The 14,319-nt window shown below is 43.9% G+C and overlaps 1 protein-coding gene across 1 annotated transcript in view; it reads left to right on the top strand.

Annotated features, from left to right (window-relative positions):
* The window catches only part of shank2b (SH3 and multiple ankyrin repeat domains 2b), a 463,010-nt gene that overhangs the window by 202,179 nt on the left and 246,512 nt on the right, over positions 1-14,319 (top strand). Inside the window, exon 13 of the mRNA XM_055649215.1 lies at positions 6,038-6,113. Coding sequence (XP_055505190.1) covers positions 6,038-6,113 — 76 coding nt within the window. The remainder of the gene's footprint in view (positions 1-6,037; positions 6,114-14,319) is intronic.

The raw sequence follows: 14,319 nt of genomic DNA, 5'->3' as shown, positions 1-14,319 counted from the left end.
TTATACCAAACCAATTAATCTACAAACCTGTACGTCTTTGGAGCGTGGGAGGAAACCGAAGCTCTCGGAGGAAACCCACGCAGGCCACGGGGAGAGCGTGCAAACTCCGTACAGACAGCACCCGTAGTCGTATCGGACCGGGGTCTCGGGTGTTGTAAGGCAGCAACCCTACCACTGCACCACCGTGCCACCCACTAGGTCTGGGATAGATCTTTCAATAAAGAGCAGGGCAGGCTTGCGGAGACACATGGTCTACTCCTATGTTCTTACACTGTTAGATGTCAATGATACACTGTCAGAAGTGTGTGAATAGCCCAGCGATCTGTGGTAATTGGGTAAGCCGTGAGACACTGCAAATTGCTGCATAGCCTTGTAAAAACCAAGGCGGATGGGCCAGTCCCCTTGTAAATCTCAACCAAATGCTGAATGAATGCATTAATTATCAATTAATCTCCTCACCATGAAAGTCAGGGCTGTGGTTTAATAATGAGACTTCCCTACCAAAAAACGCACTGAAACTCTTGCACAAGAACACTGCAATTAAAAGAGGGACATCTTCTTGCTAAAGTTGTAAAACATTATTGGAATTTTAATGAAGTCAAATTTTAATTTCGTTCAATTTTTATACTTGTGTCTCTTTAATCCCCCACTCTTTATTTTAATGCAATCTTTCTTTCCCATATTTTAATCTGACTTTCCATTTTCCAATTTGCCTCCAACTTGTATCGTTGTCTTTAGCGTTATCTTTTCATCTTTGTCATCTCGCAACGCACCAGATCTTGTAAGGTTAGGATCAGTTGGCACATTGACCCAATCAGCTGTGAAAAACTCCACACAGGTTAGCTTCACTTTCAGGGGTGTGCTTGGTTGCATGTACATCTCTGTCGCAGGTCTCTATAAACAGATTTGAGCACAAAATCCAGACTCATACTGCCGTCCCATATTGAGAGGGTCCAACACTAACTGAGGTCGACAAAAATGCTGAAGAAACTCAGCGGGTGAGGCAGCATCTATGGAGCGAAGGAAATAGGCAACGTTTCGGGACGAAACGTTGCCTATTTCCTTCGCTCCATAGATGCTGCCTCACCCGCTGAGTTTCTCCAGCATTTTTGTCTACCTTCGATTTTCCAGCATCTGCAGTTCCTTCTTAAACTAACTGAGGTACTGTCTCTTGACTATAGAAGGGACAGCAAACGCTGGAGTAACTCGGCAGGTTAGGCAACATCTCTGGAGAAAAAAAATAGGTGCCATGACGGGGTCGAAGCCCTTCATCAGACTCGACCTGAAATGTCACTTATTCCTTTTCTCCAGAGATGCTGCCTGACCCGCTGAGTTACTACAGCTCTTTGTGTCTATCTTCGGTTTAAACCAGCACCTCCGACACATCCCGATTAAAATATCTTGTTCTCAGGCAATTGGAAACGGTTAACCAAAAGTGCTCTCCTTTCTGCCTCGGTGGATATAATGGTCTAACAGATCTCCTCATTAATTTCCTTGAATCTATTCATTATTAAACACTGCTCGCATGCGCTGGAAGTTTTAGGGTGGATGATTTTAATTGTTCATTCTCCTGCTTGGGGTTCCAATTTGCCCATTAAGGGCCTGTCCCACCAGCATGCGATTGCAAGCGTCTAGCGCGACCTAACGTGGTTGCTTGGGGCGTATGGCCCCGTGGGGCCGTTCCCATTCGAACCGCGGAGGCGTCTGGAGTTGTGCGGGGCAGGTCCTGACATCATACTCACCAATCAGCTGGGCGTCGCATGGCGTCGGGCGGTGACGGCGCGCTAGGCGTACGCCGTCAAGGCGTTGCGTATGACGTCAAGATGCTGCGTACGCCCTCAATGCGCCTGCGGGCCGACAGGCCGTTGGCGCACGGGATTTTCCGACAGTGCAAGATTTTTGGAGCCCCGCGCGATGTCGGTACCAGCCCCGCACTACTCCATACGCCTCCGCCGATCGAAGTGGGACCGGCCCCGCGAGGCCGTACGCCTCAAGCGACCACGTTTGGTTGCGCTAGACGCATGCAATCGCATGCTGGTGGGACAGGCCCTTAAGTCTATCTGCAGTAGTTCAGTTTAGTTTAGTTTACTTTTGTTTCATTTAGTATATTATTGTTGTGTACAGGTACTGAGGTACAGGGAAAAGCTTTTTGGTTGCGTACTACCCAGTCAGCGGAACTATTCTATGTGATTACAATCAAGCTGTCCATAGTGTACAGATACAGGATAAAGGATATAAAGCTTAATGCAAGATAAAGTCCAACAAAGTCCGATTAAAGATAGTTTGAATGTCTCCCTTGGGGTCGATGGGTGGCATTCAGAGATACAGTGCAGAAACAGGCCCTTCGGTCCACCAGGTCCATGCTGACCAGCGATCCCCGCACATTAACACTATCCTACACCCACTAGGGACAATGTTTACAGTCACTAAACCCATTAACCTACAAACCTGTAAGTCTTTGGTGTGTGGGAGGAAACCAAAGTCCTCGGAGAAACCCCACGCAGGTCATGGGAAGAATGTACAAACTCTGTACAGACAAGCACCCGTTGTCGGGATTGAACCCGGGTCTCCGGCGCTGCATTCGCTGTAAGGCAGCAACTCTACCGCTGCGCCACCATGACCAGCCCCTTGCTGCAACGGTAGAGCTATAAATCCGACAAGTGTAAAACAGGAGAATGGTGCAGGATTATCGTGCAGAAAACTTATTATTGCTGAGGAATATTCATGTACATGAATGGAATACCCAAATGAGGTCGAGTTAAAAGCAGGAGTACTTGGCAGTACCTCTGTGAATGGAATGTGAAAGAAGTGATTATTTAGCTTTTTAGTTTAGTTTAGAGATACACCGCGGAAGCAGGCCCTTCGGCCCATCACGTCTGCGCCAACCAGCGAACCCCGCACATTAACACTATCCTACACACACTAGGGACAATTTTACATTTATACCAAGCCAAATAGCCTACAAACCTGTACGGCTTTGGAGTGTGGGCGGAAACCAGAGCACTCGGAGAAATCCCACACAGGCCACGGGGAGAACGGACAAACTCCATACAGACAGCACCAACCCGGGTCTCTGGCGCTGTAACACTAAGGAGTTTGATGGGTATGGAGTCTGATTGGGCACCAGCATTGAAGGTCAAGGTGTAGGACAGATTATATTACTAACCAACTGTATTATTGTTGGTTAATACTAAAACAATTTATTAGTCTTAGTAAATTAACTAATATTAACTAATTAGTCATTATTAGTTGACTCTGAACTGCACCCATAGTCAGGATCGAACCTGGGACTCTGGTGCTGCAAGGCAGCAACTCTACCGCTGCACCACCGTGCGCCCTGATTTCTGAACAATCAGCTACCAGATCACTAGAGTTTTATGGAACGGTTTGTATTGTTCTTGCTTCTCCCCCTTCAATGCCAAACCATCTTACAACATTCAATATTCTCATCACAGTGTGGCTCAGCTGGTAGAACTGTTGCTTCACAGCACCGGAGCCCGGGTTCTATCCTGATTTGTTTAGTTCCGCTTAGAGATACAGCATGGAAACAGGCCCTTCGGCCCACCACCACCCTACACATACACTAGGGACAATTTACATTTAAATTAAATAGCCAATTAACCCACACATTAACCTTCTGGTCCCAGATGCTGTCTTTGTGGAGTTTGCACGTTCTCCTTGTGACCACATGAATTTCCTCTGGGTGCTTTGGTTTCCTCCCGCATCCCAAAGAGAGGTTAATTGGCCTCTGTAAACCCCCCCCCCCCCCCCCCCCCCCCCAGAGTGTGGGGAGTGGGTGCAAAAATGGGATAACATGGATTTAATGTGAACAGGTGATCGATGGTGGGTCGAAGGGCCTGTTTTCATGCTGTATCTCAACTAAAGTGCTTTTATTTCTGCCTATTACTTAATTACTTGTTGGCAACGTTTAAACAGCTTATTTCACTGTGTCTGCACATTTCCCACAGTCTCTCCACTGTTATCTCCCACTACTCGCTACCTACAGACGGGAAACAACTTTGGGTAATTATAGATAGTGGCGGAAATACTCTGCGAGTCCCCAAAGCCTTGGAGAACGGTAGAGATGGGTTAACCCTGGGAGCAGTGGTGGCTTCTCACAGCGGGTCATTCCGACATGTTCAACCCTGCTGCTGGGTTACCAGCAGGCTCAGCCTTCACACAGGGTAGCATTAGATGCTGTCTCAGCTGCAGGATGATGGAGGAGCCACTGGGGCACGTGGGGGCTGAGAGTTGGTGCACGACATCTGCAGGCTTTTCCTCAGCTGCTGGTGGTCCCTCCACATAGTGCTTTACACAGTGAAAACCCTCAGCACAGAGCCAAGAGTGTTTTATTGTCATGTGTACCAAACAGAACAATGACATTCTTACTTGCAGCAGCACAACAGAATATGTAAACATCATACTCTGTAAGAAGTTCAGTATATATATATATATATATTTTTCAGAATATATATTTTTTATATATATATATACTGAAAAATATATATTCAATTATATATATATATGTGTGTGTATATATATGTAATTGAATTTATGATAATCAATTTCATCATTAATCTACGGATATATATATATATAGATTCTGTATGTTCTGTGTATATATATATATTATTAATAACAAACATTTTTATATATAAATATATAATAATAATATTATCATCTATTCGATGATAAATAAATATTTCTATCACATTAACATTAATTATCATTGATTCAATGATAAACATACATATATATACGCACTGAACTTATGTAAGTATTCATATGATGAATATAAATCTAAGGACATATACACATATATATATGTACAGTTATATATATACACACACACACACATATATATATATACACACACATACACACACACACACACACACATATATATATATATATACACACACACACACATACATATATATATATATATATATTTAGATTTAAATTGATGATAATTAATATCATTATTAATCTAAGGAAACAATATATGCACCTTAAGGAAAATAATATTTGAAAGTATTTCTGAATTGTTCTCATGCTAGTTCCTTAAAAGGCAATTCAAAATTTGTAATTGCCAGTTTTTTATATCTGGAAAACTAATATCTATAATTAGAGACTTCAATAAAACTCATAATATTGATAGAGTTACACATGACCATTGTGGGATTCAGCTTCTTATTCTGCCAGTGTAATTGCATCTGTATCTGTACCTGAAAGAAAAACAAGGCAAGAGGTTTATCAGATTGCTGCTGGATTAGAGAGTGTCAGCTGTAAAAGAGAGCTTGGACAATCTTGGATTTTTTTCTCTGGAATGCCGAAAATTGGTGTGGTGGGGGGGGGGGGGGGGGGGGGGGGGGGGGGGGGGGGGGGGGGAGTAACTTTATCGGTGCCCTTTACGTGGCAACTCTTTGCATGCCCTGGGAGCGCAACACAAAGAATATCACTGTGACTTGCTGCATGCGAGAATAAAACATTCATTCATTCATTAACTCATGAATGAATGAAAGACATGCAGAAGTATATAAAATCATGAGAGGTAGAGAGAGATAGGGTAGACAGTCAGAACCTTTTCCCCAGGGTGGAAATATCTAAGATGTGAGAGCAGAGCTTTATTGTGAGAGGGGCAAAGTTTAAAGGAATTGTGTTGGGCAAGTTTTTTTTACAGAAGCTATGCTGGGTGCCTGGTAGATGTGCTTTTAGACAGGCACGCGGGTATGCAAAGAATGGAGGGATAGGGATCATGTACAGATGAGGTTCGTTTATTAGAGATGAGTTAGGTACTGACATTGGATCAGCCATGATCACAGCTAATGGCGGTGCTGGCTCGAAGGGCCGAATGGCCTACTCCAGCACCTATTTTCTATGTTTACACGGTTATCTTGCCATCATGTTCGGCACAGACATTGTGCAGGGCTGCCAACATTGGGAGAGGGTTAGGAGTGAGAAATTGCAAGAGACAAAGATTTTTCAATGAAGCAATCGCTTGGATAACCTGATCTTTTTCTTTACCTCCCCACAGAAACACGTCCAGACAGAGCGAAAAAGTTATTCAGACATTACACGGTTGGATCGTACGACAGTTTTGACGCTGTCAGGTAGGACCGGTTACATTGTTTGTTGGCATTTGCCTTGTTGTTGACGGAATGAATAACAAAGGTGATTTTTCCACCCTGTCCGTTCAATTACTACCTCTGTGTGGTTCGGGAACTGAGCAAGGGGCTGAATTCCGGATTAAAAACACGGTCGCAGAGCTGGAGCGAAGTGGGAATCACAGTGGGGGAGCAGTCAGAGAGGGTCTCATAGAACCACTGGAGAGAGGAGGAGAAACTAAGGCACACGGTGACGCAGCGGTAGAGTTGCTGCCTCACAGCGCCAGAGACCCGGGTTCCATCCTGACCACGGGTGCTGTCTGTACGGAGGTTGCACGTTTTCTCCCCGTGAACTGCATGGGCTTTCTCCGGGATCCCCGGTTTCCTCCCACACTCCAAAGCCGTACAGGTTTGTAGGCTACTTAGCTTGGTATAATTGCAAATTGCCCCCAGTGTGTGTAGGATAGCGTTAGTGTGCGGGGATGGCGGGTCGGTGCGGACGAGATGCGGCTCCACTCTGTATCTCTGTGGTTCGGGCACTGTGCAAGGGGCTGAATGGCCGAGACCTGGTTCCATTGCTTATCTACTTATGTTCAAGGGCATCATCAAATGTAAAGAGTTTTGGTTGAGACTTTACTTGACAAACTATTTATAAAAATAGCAGTAACTGTGGCGGTGGACATCTGCATCCCTCTCTACAGTCCGTACTATTTACAGCCCTCTCGGCACATACACTTTCTCCATATGTGGGGTGTCACGGATGAAGCCAGAATTAAATGGCCATCTTTAGAAGCTCCTTGAGAACAGGTTGCCCGGCGTTAGATTTTCTTCCAAACGGACCCACTTTTCTTTCATCCTTTCCCACATATACATAGATTTATTTTAGAGCCAAGAGTGTTTTATTGTCATGTGTACCAAACAGAACAATGACATTCTTACTTGCAGCAGCACAACAGAATATGTAAACATCATGCTCTGTAAGAAGTTCAGTATATATATATTTTTTTCAGAATATATATTTTTCAGTATATATATATATATATTTTTTTTTAAATATATATAAATATATATACTGAAAAATATATATTCAATTATATATATATATGTGTGTGTATATATATGTAATTGAATTTATGATAATCAATTTCATCATTAATCTACGGATATATATATATATAGATTCTGTATGTTCTGTGTATATATATATATATATGATTATATATAATAACAAACATTTTTATATATAAATATATAATAATAATATTATCATCTATTCGATGATAAATAAATATTTCTATCACATTAACATTAATTATCATTGATTCAATGATAAACATACATATATACGCAATGAACTTATGTAAGTATTCATATACTTGCCCGGCGTTAGATTTTCTTCCAAACGGACCCACGTTTCTTTCATCCTTTCCCACATATACATAGATTTATTTTTTTGCATGACACGGTGACTACATTTTAGGTGAGCAATAATATATACGTGAATTATTTCTTATCAAGGGGCGCAGCAGTAGAGTTACTGCCTCTCAGCGCCAGAGACCCGGGTTCAATCTGATGATGGGTGCTGTCTGCACGGAGTTTGTACGTTCTCCCCAGGTTAATTGGCTTGTGTATTTGTAAATTGTGCCCAATTATGGTCGGGATAGCATTAGTGCATGGGGATCGCTGGTTGGCGCGGACTCGGTGGGCCGAACGGCCTGTTCCTGCGCTGTTACTCTAAACTGAAGCTAAACTTAAACAGTTTTCACAAAGCTCAACTAATTTGATGTTGGTATGAGAGGACTTAACAAGTTCAGAAGCTTGTGATCATTTGCTTGTCACAGGCTGTAACTGTGGTTTGTCCTGATTCCTATAGAAATAAAGTGCACTCCTAATCATCACCTAACTAAAAGCCAACAGTTTCATTAATAGTTTTCTGACTTTTATTAACACTGTGATTTTAACTTTGCATAAGCTGGGCCGCTTAATGATGAAGTGCACCACAGAATGTTTATTTGGAATGTGGGCCGTCACGGTGGCAGAGCGCCAGAGTTCCTGCCTTACAGCGCCAAAGACCCGGGTTAGATCCTGAAAATGGATGCTGTCTGTACGGAGTTTGTACCTTTCCCGTGACTGTGAACTACTAGAACTATGAACAGGCCCTTCAGCCCAACTTATCCATGCTGGCCAAGATATCCATCTGAGCACGTCCCCATTGCCTGGGTTTGACCCATTTCCTTTAAACCTTCCTCTCATATGTCCAAATTTCCCATAAATATTTGTTTAGTTTAGTTTGGTTTAGTTTGTAGTTTAGTTTAGTTTAGTTTAGTTTAGTTTAGTTTAGTTTGGTTTAGTTTAGTTTAGTTTAGTTTAGTTTGGTTTAGTTTGGTTTAGTTTGGTTTGGTTTAGTTTAGTTTGGTTTAGTTTAGTTTAGTTTAGTTTAGTTTAGTTTAGTTTAGTTTAGTTTAGTTTAGTTTAGTTTAGTTTAGAGATACAATGTGGAAACAGGCCCTCAGAATTAAAGGATGTTTCTTTAGATGAATCTGTGGAATTCATTGCCACAGAAGGCTGTGGGGGCCAAGTCAATGAATATTTTGAAGGCAGAGATAGATAGGTTCTTGGTTAGTATGGGTTATGGGGAGAAGGCAGGAGAATGAGGTTAGGAGGGAGAGAAAGATGAGCCATGATTGAATGGTGGAGTAGACTTGATGGGCCGAATGGCCTAATTCAGACCCGATCGCTGATGAATGTACAAACTTATGAACCTATGCGCTTTACTTCTTGACGGTGTGTATTCACCCAGTCTGTGTCTCATGATTTTATACATCTCTATGAGATCATCCACCAGTCTCCTACACCTCAAGAAATGAAGTCCATGTGACGTCAGGGTCTTCATAAGTTAACAGGGACTGAGAGTCTGAGCGGGGTGGCACGGTGGCGCAGCGGTAGAGTTGCTGCCTTACAGCGAATGCAGCACAGGAGACCTATGTTCGATCCTGGCTACCGGTGCTGTCAGTGCAGAGTTTGTACGTTCTCCCCGTGACCTGCGTGGGTTTTCTCCGAGATCTTCGGTTTCTTCCCACACTCCAAAGACGTACAGGTTTATAGGTTAATTGGCTTGGTAAATGTAAAAATTGTCCCTGGTGGGTTTTGGATAGCGTTAATATGCGGGAATCGCTGGTCTGCGCGGACCCGGTGGGTTTCTCTACTCCTAAACTAAACTAAACTCAAACTTGTTCTGTGAGTTTGGAGTGTTTCACTTTTTTGTGCATCTTGGGAACAACTCCACAAAATGCAACAAAAAATGGAAAGGCTTATGAAAGATGGATTCAATTTCAGGTGATCTAAATTGGACAAGATCGCAGATAGGCACAATCCAATTTAGATAAATTAATTCAGGTCTGTTAACCTGTTTAAAATGAGTCTCAATTGCAAATAGGTCATTATTGAAATGTAAGTATATTTAAATTGAATCAATGTGAAACTGGAACAATATTTCAATAAAAGTACCAATTCAGGTTGGACAAAGAATTAAATTAATTGATCCTTAATCAGAGCACAGTCTCAGACAAAGACAAATGTGAGGTTTCAATGGCACCTTGCACATAGGGCCTGGATTTTCAAGTTTCTGTTTTGCAATAAGTCTCATGGAGAGTCAAGGGATTATAACCTACAAAACCTCGACCACACACGAGATGAATAGATCAGATGGATGCGCAGAGTCTCTTGCCCAGAGAAGGTGAATCGAGGACAAGGTTTAAGGTGGAGAGGAAAAGATTTTCTAGGAATCTGAGGGGTAACTTTTTCACACAAAGGGTAATGGGCATATGGAATGAGCTGCCAGAGGAGGTAGTTGAGGCAGGGAGCATCCAAACATTTAAGAAACAGTTGGACAGGTACATTGATAGGAGAGATTTGGAGGGAAATGGGCCAAACGCAGGCAAGTCAAGTCGTCAAGTTACTTTTATTTATATAGCACATTTAAAAAACAACTCTCGTTGGCCAAAGTGCTTTACATTGGTGGAGGTACTAACGTTATACAACAGTGGTTCATGGATTAAATACAAACATCACTACATACATATAGCCCTCGTGCAGGTGGGACTAGCGCAGCTGGGACATGTTGGCCGTTGTGGACAAGTTGGGGCAAAGGGCCTATTTCCACTCTGCAACACCCCATGATTCTACATACTATTTTAAAATCTAAGGTGGTCAGGGATTAACAGAAATATAATGTCAGGATTACCATTTGTTGCAGTGACCTTGGGGTGCTTTGCCATCTCATTCTGAGCAATGTGGGTGAAGGTCTGATACTCAGTTAGGATGAAAGATAGACACAAAATGCTGGAGTAACTCAACGGGTCAGGCAGCATCTCTGGAGAAAAAGGTTGGATAGCATTTTGGGTCGAAATCCTTCTTTGGTTAGTTAGTTAGTTAATTTAGTTTATTGTCACGTGTACCAAGGTACCTGTACAATGAAATGCTTTTGTTGCGTGCTAACCAGTCAGTGGAAAGACAATACATGATTACAATAGAGCCATTCACAGTGTATTCTCCGTGGATTGTCACCTTGTAGTGGTGGAGAAGCTTGTGTGGTCCTGAGATCCTGAGAGCGATGCCGTCTGGAGCTATGCTCCTGGTAGGGCCACCCATGGCGGTAACGTTTTTTTACACAGAGTATGATGGGACCTGGAATATGCTGCCAGGAGTATTAGTGGAGACAGATATGACAGTGTGTGTTTGAGGCTTTTTGATAGGCATGTGGATAGAAACATAGAAACATAGAAATTAGGTGCAGGAGTAGGCCATTGGGCCCTTCGAGCCTGCACCGCCATTCAATATGACCATGGCTGATCATCCAACTCAGTATCCTGTATCTGCCTTCTCTCCACAAGGGCCACATCCAACTCCCTCTTAAATATAGCCAATGAACTGGCCTCAACTACCTTCTGTGGCAGAGGATTCCAGAGATTCACCACTCTCTGTGTGAAAAATGTTTTTCTCATCTCGGTCCGAAAAGATTTCCCCCTTATCCTTAAACTGTGCCCCCTTGTTCTGGACTTCCCCAACATCGGGAACAATCTTCCTGCATCTAGCCTGTCCAACCCCTTAAGAATTTTGTAAGTTTCTATAAGATCCCCCCTCAGTCTTCTAAATTCTGGCGAGTACAATCCGAGTCTATCCAGTCTTTCTTCATATGAAAGTCCTGACATCCCAGGAATCAGTCTGGTGAACCTTCTCTGTACCCCCTCTACGGCAAGAATGTCTTTCCTCAGATTAGGAGACCAAAACTGAGAATAGAGGGATATGGATTTTGTGTAGGCAAATGATATTAGTGTATTTCGGCATCATGTCCAGCAGGGTCATTGTGGGCTGAAGGGCCTGTTCATTGAGTCAATAATACAACGGTACTTTAATGTCACAATGTAACAATGCCCAGTGTATCGTTCATTGTGCGGTCACGGTGGCGCAGCGGTAAAGTTGCTGCCTTATGGCGAATGCAGCGCCAGGGACCCGGGTACGATCCCGACTACGGGCGCTGTCTGTACGGAGTTTGTACGTTCCCCCCGTGACAATGCCTGGGTTTTCTCCAGTATCTTCGGTTTCCTCCCGCACTCCAAAGACGTACAGGTTTGTAGGTTAATTGGCTCGGTGAATGTAAAAACTGTCCCTAGTGGGTGTAGGATCGTGTTAATGTGCGGGGGACACTGTGGGCCGAAGGGCCTGTGTCCACTCTGTATCTCTCAAACTATAACTAAAACTCTGTTTTATGTACAGCCCGGTAAAATCATACAGTCGACCTCACCGAGGCAGAACACAAGTATCGCCACGTTCCTGGCACCAAAATACTACGTTCTATGTTCTATCTTTCCACCCCACCAAACTTCCTTGTTATGGCCCCAACAATTCATTCTGCCCATCAGATGTGATTTTTCTTTAACTGATTCAAGCTGACTGCCCTTCATTAACCCTCGTCTCTCTAAATACCCAATCTGTGTCAAATTCCCTCGGTATTTCTCAAGGTCATCCTACTGCCAATATCCAGCTGATTGGTCTATAGTCACTCTGTACATTTCGCCTTTCTTTTCACAACCTTGCCTTGCCAGATTGAGAGTGACATTGAACAAAATGAACCGACAAAACACGCAGTGCCGTCAATTCATAAGATCCCGCCCATCTCCTCCTCGTCCATAAGGTTTGCTTACAGCTTCTTTCCCTTAGTCATCAGTGCTGGTTGCTGCAGGTCGAACATGCTTCCCTGGAGTATTGTTCATCTGTTCTCAGCTGTGAACTGCGGGACTGTTCTATTTCAGCCTGGTTTAAAGCTCTCTTGCAGCTTTGTGTCACATCCAAGCCCTGGATTAGGAATCGGTGTCATACGTGAGGCAGGGTTGAGGCCGGCTTAAACAAAGTCCTAACTGGAGTTTAGAAGGATGAGGGGGATCTTATAGAAACATATAAAATTATAAATGGACTGGACAAGCCAGATGCAGGAAAAACGTTCCCAATGTTGGGCGAGTCCAGAACCAGGGGCCACAGTCTTAGAATAAAGGGGAGGCCATTTAAGACTGAGGTGAGAAAAAACTTTTTTTACCCAGAGAGTTGTGAATTTATGGAATTCCCTGCCACAGAAGGCAGTGGAGGCCAAGTCACTGGATGGATTTAAGAGAGAGTTAGATAGAGCTCTAGGGGCTGGTGGAATCAAGGGATATGGGGAGAAGGCAGGCACGGGTTATTGATTGGGGATGATCAGCCATGATCATATTGAATGGCGGTGCTGGCTCGTGGGGCCGAATGGCCTCCTCCTGCACCTATTTTTTAGGTTTCTAACCAAATTTGAATGAAAGAGGAGACACAAAACGCTGAAGTAATTGTAGAGTTGCTGCCTCACACCGCCAGAGGCCCGGGTCCGATCCTGACCTTGGGTGCTGTCTGGGTGGAGTTTGCACGTTCCCCCTGTGACCGCGTGGGTTTCCTCCGTGTGCTCTGGTCTCCCCCCACATCCCAAAGACGTGCGGACGTGTAAGTTAATTGTATGTAAATTGTCCCTAATGTGTCGGGAGCGAATAATAACGTGGGATAATGTAGAACCAGTGCAAACGGGTGATCAATGATTGCCGCTGACTCTGTGGATAAAGTGAATCACATTTAGTGCAAGATAAAGCCAGCTCTTTGCTTAGTTAGTTAGTTAAGTTAGTTTATTGTCACACGTACCGAGGTACAGTGAAACACTTTTGTTGCGTGCTAACCAGTCAGTGGAAAGACAACACATGATTACAATAGCCATTTACAGTGTACTCTCCGTGGATTGTCACCTTGTCGTGGTGGAGAAGCTTGTGTGGTCCTGAGATCCTGAGACCGATCACAATTAATTGGCCTCCTCCTGCACCTGTTTTCTATGTTTCTATGTTAGTTCCATGTTATCCCAGCTTCTCATCCTACACATTGGGTCAATTGACAGAAGCCAATTAGCTTACAAACCTGCATGTATTTGGAGTGTGGGAGGAAACCGGAGCTCCCGGAGAAAACCCACGCAGGTCACGGGGAGAACGTACAACCTCCGTACGGACGGCACCGGTAGTCGGGATTGAACTCGGGTCTCTGGCGCTGCCTGTATCAGGTAGCAACTCTACTGCTGCGCCACCGTGCAGCCCCTGCGCTTCACTGAAGGTGTTCAATCAGGTGGAGAGAGAAGATCACACAACACAACGAGCAGGGCAGTTTTCCCTGAGATCCAACCTATTACTAATAGTCATAGAGTTATAGAGTGATACAGCATGAAAACAGGCCCTTTGGCCCAACTTGCCCACACTGGCCAACGTTTAGAATTTAGGAGATTGAGGGGGGATCTTATAGAAACTTACAAAATTCTTAAGGGGTTGGACAGGCTAGATGCAGGAAGATTGTTCCCGATGTTAGGGAAGTCCAGGACAAGGGGTCACAGCTTAAGGATAAGGGGGAAATCCTTTAAAACCGAGATGAGAAGAACTTTTTTCACACAGAGAGTGGTGAATCTCTGGAACTCTCTGCCACGGAGGGTAGTTGAGGCCAGTTCATTGGCTATATTTAAGAGGGAGTTAGATGTGGCCCTTGTGGCTAAGGGGATCAGGGGGTATGGAGAGAAGGCAGGTACGGGATACTGAGTTGGATGATCAGCCATGATCATATTGAATGGCGGTGCAGGCTCGAAGGGCCGAATGGCCTACTCCTGCAC

This window comes from Leucoraja erinacea, chromosome 18 (assembly GCF_028641065.1).
Source record: "Leucoraja erinacea ecotype New England chromosome 18, Leri_hhj_1, whole genome shotgun sequence".
NCBI classification, from domain to species: Eukaryota; Metazoa; Chordata; class Chondrichthyes; order Rajiformes; family Rajidae; genus Leucoraja; species Leucoraja erinaceus.
This window is presented reverse-complemented; position numbering and strand designations above follow the sequence as displayed.